Source organism: Dendropsophus ebraccatus, chromosome 14 (assembly GCF_027789765.1).
Source record: "Dendropsophus ebraccatus isolate aDenEbr1 chromosome 14, aDenEbr1.pat, whole genome shotgun sequence".
NCBI lineage: Eukaryota > Metazoa > Chordata > Amphibia > Anura > Hylidae > Dendropsophus > Dendropsophus ebraccatus.
Genome location: NC_091467.1, coordinates 37,956,465 through 37,971,762, shown reverse-complemented (window position 1 = coordinate 37,971,762; position 15,298 = coordinate 37,956,465). Strand labels below are relative to the sequence as shown.

The 15,298-nt window shown below is 43.2% G+C and overlaps 1 protein-coding gene across 5 annotated transcripts in view; it reads left to right on the top strand.

The window, feature by feature from the left end:
• The window catches only part of SLC16A5 (solute carrier family 16 member 5), a 63,861-nt gene that overhangs the window by 31,486 nt on the left and 17,077 nt on the right, over positions 1–15,298 (top strand). For all 5 annotated transcript variants that reach the window (XM_069952773.1, XM_069952772.1, XM_069952776.1 and 2 more), the window contains one exon: positions 8,392–8,535. In XM_069952773.1, coding sequence (XP_069808874.1) covers positions 8,392–8,535 — 144 coding nt within the window. The remainder of the gene's footprint in view (positions 1–8,391; positions 8,536–15,298) is intronic.

The following is a 15,298-nucleotide window of genomic DNA, read 5'->3' as shown; positions in this document are numbered from 1 at the left end:
ACATATTCGTTTGTATCTGTACTCCAGTCCCAGGGAAGCGGAGATTTGCTAACTAAGGTCCATACATAAATCCCTTCAGTAAAATGCGCAGCGCCACGGAAATTACTGCAGGTGATTTATAAAGCAACATACGAATATTCGTAAATACCTAACTAGACTGCGAACATATCATCAAATGCCCAGGGATAAAAATATTCGCAAAAAAAGGTGCAAATGATAAATGTCCCCCATAGTCTTCCCCCGGTAGTGTGGAGGACTGATAGCCCCTCCTATTCACATGTAGTGGATAGTTTGCCTTGTTTTCACTTTCCCTTGTTTTTCGTTTTTTTTTTTTTTTCTGCATTTTCTTTTTGGATCTAATTCTCCATCCCTGGTTGGTAATGTTAGGTCTTAAAAAGGTTGTTCAGCGTGAAAAAAAAAATCAAATTTTTCAAATCAACTGCTGTCAGAAAGTTATATAGATTTGTAATTTTCTTCTATTTAAAAAAACTCAAGTCTTTACATACTTATAAGCTACTTTATATCCTGCAGGAAGTGTTTTATTTACATTGAGAAACAGTGCTCTCTGCTGACACCTCTGTCCATGTCAGGAACTGTCAAGAGCAGTACCAAATCCCCATAGAAAACTTCTGCTCAGGACAGTTCCTGTCTGGCCAGAGATGTCAGCAGAGAGCACTGTGTCTGAATGTAAATAAAACAACACTTCCTGCAGGACATATAGTAGCTGATAAGTATGGGAAGACTTGAGATTTTTAAATAAAAATAAAAGTAAATTACAAATCTATATAACTTTCTGACACCAGTTGATTTGAAAGAAAGTTCTTTTTTTTTTGCTGGACCACCCCTTTATTGGTCTTCTGTTTTTTGGCAATCCTTCTACAACACTTTTTGTGTCTCCGGTTACTAATGTATATTACCACAATTTTGATTGTAAGCTGACAATGTTATATTTGCTGTTATATCTTTTCTTGTTTAAACATGGCGACCGGTATTAGAATAATCTCTTGGAACATAAGAGGCCTTGGTGAGGAGGATAAAAAATATGCTTTGTTTGACAGGTTGCGCACATTTCAGCCTCTTATCTTATGTTTACAAGAGACACACCTCACAAAAGATACGGTCCAGTTGCTACAGAGGGCACGGTTAAGCTGGAGTTATCATTCTTATTATTCACAATATTCCTGTAGAGTTAGTTTATTAATCCATAAAAAAAATCCCCTTTTGAATGTCTGCAGGTTAAAACAGATTCTCAAGATCAATTTATCTGGTTTTACTGCTCTATTTATGCTGTCAAATGTGTGCTTTGCTCAGTGTATATGCCGCCACCTTATAATAGTTCTATCCTGAAGGCAGTGCTAAGCTTTGGTACTGCACACCCGGATGCCCCACTGCTCCTCGTAGAAGATTTCAGCGCTGTTGTGGATAACCCTGTGGATAGGGCATCCATGACGGCGGCAGCCCCTGCAGAGCAATCAAGCCCCACAGGGGCGCTCTTATCTGAGATATCGTTATTTGATATTTGGAGGGCACGGCATCCTGGTGAGCAGGCTTATTTATGTTACTTGGCCCGAGTGTTGGAGGTGGATTATTTCCCACAGTCTCTATCTGACCACTCCCCCTGAGTCTCCTTTTTGAACATCCTGGGGAATGACACTGCTGTGTGTATTTGACAGCTTAACCCGCATTGGCTAGCAATCCTCGAGATTCCCGGGATTCACATGGCAGCGGAGTAATTCTTTAGATTTAACGCTGGAACTGCCACCCCACAAATAGAATGGGATGTCATGAAGGCATATTAAAGGGGCTATTTTATACAACAAATCACCTGTACTAAAAGAGCCAGGGGCCGTCTTCGGTCATCTCTACAGAAATCCCTCCCACAGGCTGAGGAAAATCACATACTGGGTAGCTTGGCCAATATGGCTACTAGACTTAGGGAAACCTAACGGGCGATTTCAGATTTTGACCTGGAGTCAGCTGCCCATAAGCAAAATTTCACTAAACATATTTTTTTTTGTGGAGGGGGAACGTACAGGACATTTTTTTGTCGGTCATTTCTAGTTCTCAGAGAGGCCCGGCATTTTTTACTCATATTTAGAATGCAATGAACATTCACTGTTTGTTTATCAACCTCCAACTACCTTTGGAAGTAGAGATGAGCGAACTGCTTGGACTTTTGGTCCAAAAGCAGTTCGCTCTCTTATCATGCTTTTGATCCCGGCCGCATAGTTGCGCTCACGGGAAAATGCGGCCAGGAGTCCGACGGACAAAAGTTCGACGGTCCGCTCATCTCTATTTGGAATGTAGGGCATCATGCTTGCTTGACGCTGTCAAAGCCTTTGACAGCGTCAAGTGGCCATTTATGTGGGATGTGCTGGAGAAAATGCATTTTGGGCCTCAATTCATCTCCTGGGTTCAGTTATTATACTCTTTACCTTGCACCAGGATAATGATTAATCTTATCTTTCAGGTTTACTTTGCAAAAGGGAACAAGGCAAGGTTGCTCCTTGTTCCCGCTGCTGTTTGCGCTTGCCATAGAGCAGCTAACAGCCTTGATTCGTAATTATCTAGGTGTTCATGGGTTCAAGAGAGGTTCCCAGGAGGAGAAAATTTGTATATAAAGTGCAAGTGCTAAAGTATGTAAACCACAGGCTGTATAAGCTAAATGTTCACCATATGTAGGCACATGCACACAAACAAAATTACCCGGGGATAAAATCCCTAAAGCCTCAGGCCTCCCACCTCACACTCCAACGTCGTTTCGCTGTACCGCTTCCTCAGGGAGTAATGAGGGGGAGGCCCAGAGGATGTTTATATAGTGAGCCCCTGATGTCTATTGGATAGCTGGATACTCACACCTGCATGGTGTTACATGGCGGCCTTCAGCGCGGACGCCATCCCCGGCGCTGGACCACGGGCGGAACCGGAAGTGACGCAGGGCGTGATACGCCGTACGTCAGATCCCCTCCACATCACATGATCCAGCCACCAGCGGGGCATGCGCGCTGGGCCGCACCCGATGCGGTCGCTATCTTGGACAGGGGCGAAGGTAAGGGCTAGACACGGAGGAGCATAACATGGGGTGCCAAATAATGCAGAAAATGTTAATCACTTAATCATTAAGTCATGGTATGAAGTTAAAATCCTATCCGGCTTAAGTGCAATTAAAGAGACCAAATGAGTAGGTAATGAATAAATAAATAAATAAATACAAACATATCAAAACTCTACAAAGCTCTATGGAAAATTATTTATGTGAAAAAGTGCAAAACTCATATTAAAGTGACCATGCGTGCCAAAGTGCAGGTGGCAAAGTGCAAAATAGCGAACAAAGGTGCCAGCATTGTAATGTGCGTGCTATGTGTAATATAGTGACATAAAATGAAGCCGGATGCATTAAAGTAATTGGATGGTATGCATAATAATGCACATTACTTAAAACCTCCTCTTTTCAATCATTCAATGCGGTTTTTCATTTATTTGACTTTTTTCACTTTCACATTACAGACTAAATCATTTACTTTTTCACAACTAAGATCTTTAATCTTTATCTAATTGTATAATTATACAACAGTCTGCACAATGCTGGCACCTTTGTTCACTATTTTGCACTTTGGCACCTGCACTTTGGCACGCATGGTCACTCTAATATGAGTTTTGCACTTTTTCACATAAATAATTTTCCATAGAGCTTTGTAGAGTTTTGATATGTTTGTATTTAATTATTTATTTATTTATTTATTCATTACTTACTCATTTGGTCTCTTTAATTGCACTTGTCACTTTAGCCGGATAGGATTTTAACTTCATACCATGACTGCTGCTAATGATTAAGTGATTAACATTTTCTGCATTATTTGGCACCCCATGTTATGCTCCTCCGTGTCTAGCCCTTACCTTCGCCCCTATCCAAGATGGCGACCGCATCGGGTGCGGCCCAGCGCGCATGCCCCGCTGGTGGCTGGATCATGTGATGTGGAGGGGATCTGAGGTACGGCGTATCACGCCCTGCGTGACTTCCAGTTCCGCCTGTGGTCCGGCGCCGGGGATGGCGTCCGCGCTGATGGCCGCCATGTAACACGATGCAGGTGTGAGTATCCAGCCATCCAATAGACATCAGGGGCTCACTATATAAACATCCTCTGGGCCTCCCCCTCATTACTCCCTGAGGAAGCAGTACAGTGAAACAACGTTGGACTGTGAGGTGGGAGGCCTGAGGCTTTAGGGATTTTATCCCCGGGTAACTTTGTTTGTGTGCATGTGCATGTGCCTACATATGGTGAACATTTAACTTATACAGCCTGTGGTTTAAATACTTTAGCACTTGCACTTTATATACAAATTTTGGTTTACAACCTGGCTGTAATGAGTTATTGTATTTATACCTAATATTTGCACTTGCACTTTATTGTTAACATATACCTGTCCTCCTGTATGGTCTCCCACCTCCCAGGTTTTGATTTTAATATGTTTCCTTCCCCCCTTTTTTCTTGCGATGCTTTCAATAAAGTTTTGGGCATATATATCTAAATCTTCATGTAATACACATAGGGGTCATTTACTTTTACATTTACTCCAGTCTTAAACAAAGCCCCACCCCGTTTTTTCGCAGCCAAATTTATTAAGAGACACACACCCCTTAGTAAAGCTGGCCGGCCCTGCAGTGATTTCTATAATGATAAATCAGTCGCAAAGTAGGCCATGCCATACCAAAATTATATTGGTCCTATAAAAATGCATCATATCTATTCTTGACTACAGACTTATTAAAGGCCTGGAGCATGAAGGTACCTCCTTGTAAATAGTACACTGGTACTTTCCTGCACAGATATCATGTGTATGACCAAAAGATTAAAAAAAACTCTATTGACTGTGCTTTATAGAAACTATAAGGTTTAGAAAAAGTATTATAAAAAAACTTGTATAATTCTGAATGCCATTAAGGCTGAGGGGGAGCTGTAATTTAAATCCATAAATTCAGGATGCTTTCTTATAGAGTATCCTCTTGATCCAGTTCCCCTGCCTTAGTGATTGTCTAATTGTTGCTAGAAATAAAAAGCACTTAGAATTACCTTTATGTATTTCCCACATGTGGCGATGTCTCTCTTTTTTTCAACATCCCTGATGTGTTCACATATTCTTCTTCAGAATTCTCTATAGGTTTTGCCTATATAGTCCATAGGACATATGCATTTGCACAGATATACTACACCATTTACAGTTCAGAAAGTCCTTTATCTCACACTCTATTACCTTTGGCTGCACTTTGTACCCATTTGGTAATATTAACATACGGGCATACCTTATCTTTCCCACATTTATACATTGGCATAGTGACTATGTACCAGTCGGTCCTTCAAATTTCGACCTTTTATTAATATGATACTAGGTTGAGCAAGCAATATATACCCCAAGACATTATCACGGGCCAATAGGTTTTAAGGATCCTTTTGATTTCGTATGGTAGTTAACAATTTGCCTCCGTCTGTGCGGACCAGCAAAACCAGAATCCAATAGTATTCTGAGAATTCAGAAAATCCATGAAGCTCTGGAAGTCCTCCCTGTTACCCACCCATAGCATGAAAATATATCGGCAAAATTCATTAATGCCAATACAAATTTATTTTGACCTACTGTATACAGTGATTACCTCTACCCTGTATACCCTGTATTTAATGGCTTTTAGGGTAGCGTCACACGTACTGGATCTGCAGCGGATTTCACGCTGCGTGTTTGCAGCGAAATCCGCTGCGGATCTTGGTAGTGTGAAGTTGGATGGGTCACATACCCGCATCGGAATTTTCATTCCACTGCCAGTATGTGACCCAGTATACATTACCCGCTCGGCACCTCGGCATCTCCTGCGTAATAGAAGGCTATTAGCAGTTTAGAACTGCTGATAGATGTGTCCGGCAAAATTTTTTATTTAAATATTGTATTGCCCCCCCCAAAAGTTTTACAAATCACCAATATACACTTATTACAGGAAATGCTTATAAAGTACTTTTTTCCCTGCACTTACTAACTGCATCAAGGCTTCACTTCATGGTGATGGTGATGTCATGACCCGACTCCCAGAGCTGTGCGGACTGTGGCTGCTGGAGAGGATGATGGCAGGGGGACACTGATGGACACTGAGCATCACTCTGCCATCATCCTCTCTAGCAGCCACAGCCCGCACAGCTCTGGGAGTCGGGTCGTGACATCACCATTTTATCCAGGAAGTGAAGCCTTGATGCAGTAGTAAGTGCAGGGAAAAAAGCACTTTATAAGCATTTCCCGTAATAAGTGTATATTGAGGATTTGTATAACTTTTGGGGGGCAATACAATACTTAAATAAAAATTTTTTTGCTATACAGTTCTATACCTTATTCAGCAGGATTTAAAGCCATTAAAGAGAACCAATCACCTAAAATTTACTATCCCTATTATCAAAGATTCTCTCTCCCTAAGTCTATCTATGAAGATACAGACTGCCTTTGCAGTCTGTATCTTATTCTTTACCTAATTTCTCTTCCTCTGTGCAGTAATGCTGGGCGCCGCCATCTTGATGACGTCACGCTGGAACGCACCGCTGGAACGCACGTGACGTCATCAAGATGGCGGCGGCCGGCATTAATGCACCGGAACAAAGGAGCAGGTAAAGTATAAGATACAGATTGCAAATGCAGTCTGTATCTTTATGAAGTCTATTTATGAAGATACAGACTACATTTGCAGTCTGTATCTTATACTTTACCTGCTCCTTTGTTCCGGTGCAGTAATGCCGGCCGCCGCCATCTTGATGACGTCACGTGCGTTCCAGCGGTGCGTTCCAGAGTGACGTCATCAAGATGGCGGCGCCCGGCATTACTGCACCGGAACAAAGGAGCAGGTAAAGTATAAGATACAGACTGCAAATGCAGTCTGTATCTTCATAAATAGACTTCGGAAAGATACAGACTGCCTTTACAGTCTGTATCTTATACTTTACCTGATCCTCTGGTCCGCTACAGCAAGGCCGGCGCCTCCATCTTGATTACGCTACTTGCGTTCCACCGCTGGAACGCAAGTGACGTATTCAAGATGGCGGCGCGCGGCCTTCCTGCACCGAACAAGAGGATCAGGTAAAGTATAAGATATGTATGACAAATGACAAATGCAGTCTGTATCTTAATAAATAGACAAAATGAAGATACAGACTGCCTTTGCAGTCTGTATCTTATACTTTACCTGATCCTCTGGACCGCTACAGCAAGGCCGGCGCCGCCATCTTGATTTAGTTTTTTGCGTTCCAGCGGTGGAACGCAAGTGACGTCATCAAGATGGCGGTGCCCGGCCTTGCCGCTTTGCATGACGGGAGCTTCCTGTCTCGCGTCGGCTCTTTTGAAAAGAGCCGGCGCGAGATAGGAAAGTAAAAAGTAAATAGTTTAAAAACACAGCCAAAAAAGTAATGAATTATATTTACAAATATTAATAAAATAAGTAAATACATCAAATTAGGGAAAAAAAATTTTTTTGATTTTCATCGATGATTGGTTCTCTTTAAGTACATTCTACTCTAGAGGTAATCACTGTATAGGCCAACCTCCTCTTGGTTTTTCTGAAATATAAATATATTTTCTAGATCCACTACGTAGACAATATTTTCGCGCTATGGGCGGGTACAAAGGAGGACTTCCAGAGCTTCATGGATTTTTTTAAAAATTAAAAAAATAGGGGAAAAGATTGGGGATGATATATTGCCTTTTCTGGATTTGCTGGTCCGCAAATCCAGGCAAATTGTTAACTACCATATATAGAAAGACTACAGCTAGTAACAGCTTACGAAATTCGAGTAGCTACCATCCAAACTATTCAAACTATGTGAGTAGTGCCGACATACTGTTTTATGTTATAAAGCTTTGGTATATTTCTACATTTGATTGACAAATCTGTATTGATAGGGTACTTAATATCCATGATAGAAGCACATAGTCTGAGTTGGGGGTCATTAGGTACAACACTATATATTTTGTCATGTATAGTGTTTGTTGGTCCTGGGTGGGGTATTTAGGTTTTTTCAATATCCACAGTTCTCCTAAGTGAAGTTAACTCTGTGACACAGTTTTAGGACAGGCCACCTGATGTAACCTGACAGGTGCTTCACAGGGTTAACTTTCCCCTGGAAATCTGTGGACAATTGACAGGACAAGAGCTATCTCACAGCTTACACTAGCACACTCACACTATCTTCTATTTGTTCCTGATACCTACCCCTTTGTGTAAAATGAAACAGACTGATAGTCACAAAGTTTTAAATTTTTTTACAGTCTGCATCTAATGTGCAGAATAATTAATCCCCCCACTCCCTTTACGCCCAGTGAATGCTAATTTTGCATAATTTTCTTGATATTTTCTTCCATTTCCAGGTCCATTATGCAGCATCATGGTAGAACGATTTGGCTGCCGGGTGACAGTAATGGTTGGCGGTCTCTTATGTGGGATTGGAATGGTCAGCAGCTCCTTTTCTAAAACTATAATTCACCTTTACCTAAGCGCTGGACTTATTGGAGGTGAGTGAGTTTTGCTTAATAAAGCAGTTCTCTTACAAGATTTCTCTTTTCATACAATTCTCCCTTGCACCATTAAATGTCCAATAAAATTTACTATTTTCAGCAACATATACCGTTCTAGTCTAGCTGGAGCTCACTTACTCTAAAAAAAGTTTACATTCTATACAAGCATATAGCATTGCTTACCTATCTAAGTTATGAAACTAACAAAAATCCATTTGTTTTTGCGGTCTTAGTTCTGTATTTTGTGGTTGACTTCCAGCTGACATTTGGCCACTGGCGTTCTTGCAAAAGTAAGAAATTCCATAGCAAGTTTTAAGGCAGTGTGAAGCCAGTCTGACAAAGGCCTCTCTGTTTGTCATTCATCCCTGCCAAGTGCGCTGACAGGCAGAGAGTGGTGACTACACACAGGCAGGGAGCAGTCCAGGTGACTACTTGCTCGCCTCTGCCTACCACGTGCCAGTGGATTAAAACTTAATTTTCTCTGGTATAAAGCTTCTGCTGCACCCGCGGCCGGTACGTGCCGTGGGCTGCACAGGAGCTTTATACTGTGCTCCAGGGAATTGGGCGATTGGTTCCCTTTAACCCCTAAATCTAGTTTGCACCTTAATGACCAGTCACATTTTTCTAAATTTGTGTCACGTCCGTAGGGGAACAGTGAGCCCTAACTGAACCCAGCCCACTGTCTCTACCTACTTGGACGTACTGCCCTAGGTGGCAGACCCCAACTGGACGGCAGTCCCTACGCTACTAAGTGCAGGGCCAGACAAGGAGAAAAGTCAGCAGTCTGAGTCAAACCAGCCAGGTACATATAAACCACAAATCAGAACCAAAATCACAGTCAGAAAACAAGCCAGAGGTCAAATCCAAGATAGCAAAAGAGTACAAAATCACAATACAAAGGGAATACCGTATAAACAGGCCAAGGTCAGAAACACTGTCAGGAGCGAGGTACAAAATCAGATAACAAGCCAAAGTCAGGTAACAAATGCAGAGGTCAGGAATACAGGGAGTCAGAACACAGAGTAATGCTGGTGTAGTAAGCAAGGCAAAACTATCACTGGCAGCTATTGAGCCTCAGCTGCTTGTTTAAATACACCGCCCCTGATTTGCATGAAGCGCCTGGCAGCTCGCGATTGGCTCTGTGCTCCTGCACAGCGTCGCTCCTGCCCCCTACCTCTGATAGGCTGCTTATCTGCAGCATCAGCCGGCTGGGCGTGTATGGGAATGTCAGCCTGCCTCTGCCTCTGCAGCACTGCAGAGCAACCAGGTAAATACATGACACTACCCCCCCCCCCCTTTTATGAGGGGCCACTGGACCCTTACCTGGTCTCGGCTTGTCCGGATGGGAATCATGGAATTCCTTGACTAACAAGTCAGCATGGATGAAACGAGCAGGAACCCATGATCTCTCCTCCGGACCATAACCTTTCCAATGGACCAAATACTGGACAGATCTTTGGACTCTGCGACTATCAACAATCCGGGCCACTTCGTATTCCACTTCACCCTTGACAACTACAGGAGGAGGGGGTTTTACCGAAGATGTGAGGGCTGGTATGTACTTTTTCAGCAAGGACCTATGAAATACATTGTGGACCCGGAGACATCTGGGAAGTTTTAACCGGTAAGCCACAGGATTTATTATTTCAGACACAGCATAAGGACCAATGAACCGTGGTGCCAACTTCCCAGAGGGAACTTTTAGACAAAGGTTTCTGGTGGATAGCCACACCCTATCACCAATAGCAAATCCACCAACACAAAGACGTTTCTTGTCACTTTTACCTTTTTGAATGCTCTGGGCTTTAACCAAGTTCTTCTGAACTTGGGCCCAGACTGTGCACAGGTCTTTTATGACAGCATCCACATCAGGCAGCCCAGACTGCATACCAGAAAACGACGCATGACGCGGGTGAAAACCATAATTGCAAAAAAAAGGCGAAGTACCTGAAGAGCTACTATCATGGTTGTTGAGTGCAAATTCTATGAGGGACAGATAGTTCACCCAGTTTGTTTGTTGATCAGAAACATAACATCGTAACCTTTGAATTACGGCCTGGTTCATTCTCTCAGTCTGTCCATTAGTCTCTGGATGGAAGGCAGAAGAAAATGACAGAGTGATGTCCAAGGCCTTACAGAGAGCCCTCCAGAAACGTGACACAAACTGTACCCCTCTATCGGACACTATATTCTCTGGGATACCATGCAGTCTGACAATATGTTTGATAAACAACTCAGCTAGCAACTTTGACGAAGGCAGCTTTTTCAGAGGTATTAAATGGCACATTTTACTAAAACGATCCACCACCACCCAAAGGACTGCGTTGCCATGCGAGACAGGAAGATCAGTCATGAAGTCCATTGAAATGTGGGTCCAAGGATGTTTAGGTATTGGGAACGGACAAAGTTCTCCTACAGGACGAGTTCTGGGAGCTTTGGCACGTGCACAAGTCTCACAGGCTGCAGCATAGGAACCCACATCTCTGGACAGGGCTGGCCACCAATAGTTTCGAGCCACCAATCTCTTTGTGCCAGTGACTCCAGGATGCCCAGACAATACTGAATCATGCAGTTCTTTCAATAAACGTAACCGTAACTGGGGAGGCACAAACAGCTTGGATACAGGGGTCTTTACTGGGGCCAGATCTTGATGTGCTTTAATTTGGGTAGCAAGATCAGGAGTAATTACTGAGACAACCGTCTCCTTGGGTAAGATGGGCTCTGGATTATCCTGTTGGGGGTGACTGGCACAAAAACTCCTGGACAAGGCATCGGCTTTAACATTTTTTGATCCTGGTCTATATGTAACAATGAAGTTAAACCGTGTAAAGAACAATGCCCAACGTGCCTGCCGTGGGTTTAACCTTTTAGCATTTTCAAGGAAGGTAAGGTTTTTATGATCTGTAAGGACCGTGACACAATCCCGTGCACCCTCGAGAAAGTGGCGCCATTCTTCGAAAGCCCACTTGATTGCCAATAGTTCACGGTTCCCCACGTCATAGTTCCTTTCAGCAGAGGAGAATTTTCTAGAAAAATAGGCACAAGGGCGAAGATTGGTCAAAGTGGCAGAACCTTGTGATAGTACAGCTCCTGCCCCGTATTCGGAAGCATCAACCTCCACTACAAAAGGCTTAGAATGGTCGGGTTGCACCAGCACAGGTGCGCTAACAAAACACTTCTTTAGTTTTTCAAAGGCCTCAAGTGCCTCCGGCTGCCAATTGTTGAGGTCCGCTCCTTTCTTAGTCATATCAGTTAATGGCCGAACAATGACTGAGAAGTTCCTGATAAATTTGCGATAGTAGTTCGCAAATCCTAGAAAGCGTTGCAAGGCTTTCAAGGAGGTGGGGCGGACCCAATCAACAATGGCCTGGACTTTAGCTGGATCCATATGAAATGACTGTGGCGTCAAGATGTACCCCAAGAATGACACCTCTTGCCCCCCAAAAAAACACTTCTCCAATTTTACAAACAGATGATTTTCCCGTAACACTTGTAAAATTTGACGGAAATGCTGGACATGAACGGACCAATTTTCAGAATAAATCAAGATATCGTCAAGATAAACTACCATGAATCTACCTATATAGTTACGGAAAATATCATTTACCATGTTCTGGAAAACCGCAGGAGCATTACACAACCCGAAAGGCATAACTAGATATTCGAAATGTCCTTCCGGGGTGTTAAATGCAGTTTTCCACTCATCACCTTAACGAATCCGAATGAGATTATATGCCCCCCTGAGATCCAGTTTAGAAAACCATTTTGCTCCCTGAATTTGATTAAACGGATCCGGAATCAAAGGCAATGGATATTGGATTTTTATAGTAATTTTGTTTAACTCTCTGTAATCAATACAGGGTCGGAGACCACCATCTTTTTTCCCTACAAAGAAAAAGCCTGCTCCCATAGGAGAAACAGAGGGTTGGATATGTCCTTTCTGAAGACTTTCTGCTATATACTCTTTCATAGCTGTCCTCTCAGGACCAGACAAATTATAAATCCTCCCCTTAGGGTATCTGACCCCAGGCAACAGGTCAATGGCACAGTCATATGACCTATGGGGGGGCAAGACCTCTGACTGAGATTTAGAAAAAACATCAGAGAAGTCACGAATGAAGGCAGGGATTTGTTCCACCTCCTGACAACCTAGAGTTACTGGAATACATTTACCAAAACATTTCTGACTCCATTTTGTTAATTCCCCTGAGTCCCAATCAAGCATAAGATTATGACATTGTAGCCATGGTAACCCCAACAACACATCAGAAGATAAGCCCTCTATAACAAACAGGGTACATCTTTCTGAATGCACACAGCCCACCAACATCTCAATCTCAGGGGTGCAGTACTGGATTGCTCCTTTAACCAATGGCGTGGAGTCTACAGCAACTACACGTAATGGATCAGGGAGAAGCAAACAAGGAAGACCCACACGCCTGGCAAAGGATGCATCCACAAAATTGCATGCTGACCCTGAATCAACAAATGCTGTCCCTGATACAGACTTAGATAAATAAGAAATCTTTACAGGGAGCAAAAACTTTTTTGACACAACAGAAAATACCTGACGGCCTAGGTGACCTTCCTGCAAGTCACCTAGACCCTGGAGTCCCTCTGGCTTGACCTTTTTCTTTGTGCATTCAGCAATGAGATGGTCAGCCACTCCGCAGTAGTAACAGCGACCTTGGATACGACGGGAGGTTCTGCGTTCACGTGAAGGATCTGTAGCAGAAGCCCCCAGTTGCACGACCTGCTCAGCTGTAAAACCAGGAGTAACAGGAACTGGAGTAGCAGTGGTGCATGGGAGTGGAGTCTCAGACCTCTCACAATGTCTCTCCCTAAAACGTCGGTCCAATCTAACAGCCAAAGTCATAGCTTCATCAAGGGTGTCAGGGGTAGGGTAAGCAACCAGCAAGTCTTTCAGGTGATCAGCTAAACCCAACCTAAACTGGCATCTAAGTGCCGGGTCATTCCACCCAGAAGGAACACACCACCGGCGAAACTCAGAACAATACTCCTCAACCGGCCTTTTACCCTGTCTCAGAGTAGTCAAGTGTGTCTCCGCTACAGCTGCCCTGTCAGGGTCATCATACAAAAGGCCCAAAGCTGCAAAAAAGGCATCAACCGAGACCAACTCAGGAGCACCTAGAGACAACGAAAAGGCCCACTCTTGAGGTGGCCCGTGCAGGAGTGAAACAACAATACCGACTCTCTGGACCTCATCACCAGATGACTGGGGACGGAGACGGAAATACAATCTACAGCCCTCCTGAAAGGTCAAAAAACTTTTTCTATCCCCACTAAACCTACAAGGAAGCTGAACTGGGGGTTCTTCGGGGATAGCGTGAGTTACAGCAACATAATGTGTCTGGGAAACCTCTTGGGAAACCTCTTGCTACTGCACTCTTTGTGCAAGATCCTGCACTGTATAAGTGAGACGTTGCATTTGCTCAGCTACTGCAGTCATTGCATCCATTGGGAAGGTAGTGAGCAACTCAGTAAATGTTGGCCAGTGATAATGTCACGTCCGTAGGGGAACAGTGAGCCCTAACTGAACCCACCCCACTGTCTCTACCTACTTGGACGTACTGCCCTAGGTGGCAGACCCCAACTGGACGGCAGTCCCTACGCTACTAAGTGCAGGGCCAGACAAGGAGAAAAGTCAGCAGTCCGAGTCAAACCAGCCAGGTACGTATAAACCACAAATCAGAACCAAAATCACAGTCAGAAAACAAGCCAGAGGTCAAATCCAAGATAGCAAAAGAGTACAAAATCACAATACAAAGGGAATACCGTATAAACAGGCCAAGGTCAGAAACACTGTCAGGAGCGAGGTACAAAATCAGATAACAAGCCAAAGTCAGGTAACAAATGCAGAGGTCAGGAATACAGGGAGTCAGAACACAGAGTAATGCTGGTGTAGTAAGCAAGGCAAAACTATCACTGGCAGCTATTGAGCCTCAGCTGCTTGTTTAAATACACCGCCCCTGATTTGCATGAAGCGCCTGGCAGCTCGCGATTGGCTCTGTGCTCCTGCACAGCTTCGCTCCTGCCCCCTACCTCTGATAGGCTGCTTATCTGCAGCATCAGCCGGCTGGGCGTGTATGGGAATGTCAGCCTGCCTCTGCCTCTGCAGCACTGCAGAGCAACCAGGTAAATACATGACAATTTGACTGTCTCAGTTATAGGTTCATGATGCTTTAACGTATGCTAGAGATTCTGAGACATAATTTGTTCACTATTATGTCAAAATATTATCTTCTTGAAAAAAAAAAAACAAGTGTTGCTACATTGCAAGATCCATAGTGTACAATGGAGCTGGTTTAGGGCTCATTTTTTGCAGTAAGATGTATAGTTTTTATTGATGCTTTATTGAAGTTTTACTTTATATGTCTTTTATCTCTTATGATATTTTTTTTTAGGCAGATTGACAAAATGCAGCAATTCTGGTAACACACAGTGCACAATGTGTACTGTGCAGTATAAATAATGATATAGTTTTATAGCTTAGGTTGTTATGGACGTGGCGATTTTTTAATAGTTTTTGTGTTTTGTCCGTGTTTTAAGTAATGATTTATTATATATGGGCAATACAATAGATTTTTATTATTGGGGAGGGTTGGGGAGGATTTTTTTAAATGTTTTATTGCAAACTTTTTTTTTCACTTTTACACTAGTATATTTTTTTTCCTGTAATCTGCTGCCAATCCACAGCTAAGATCCACATTGAATACTCCTTGTGTGAATTCAGCCCTAT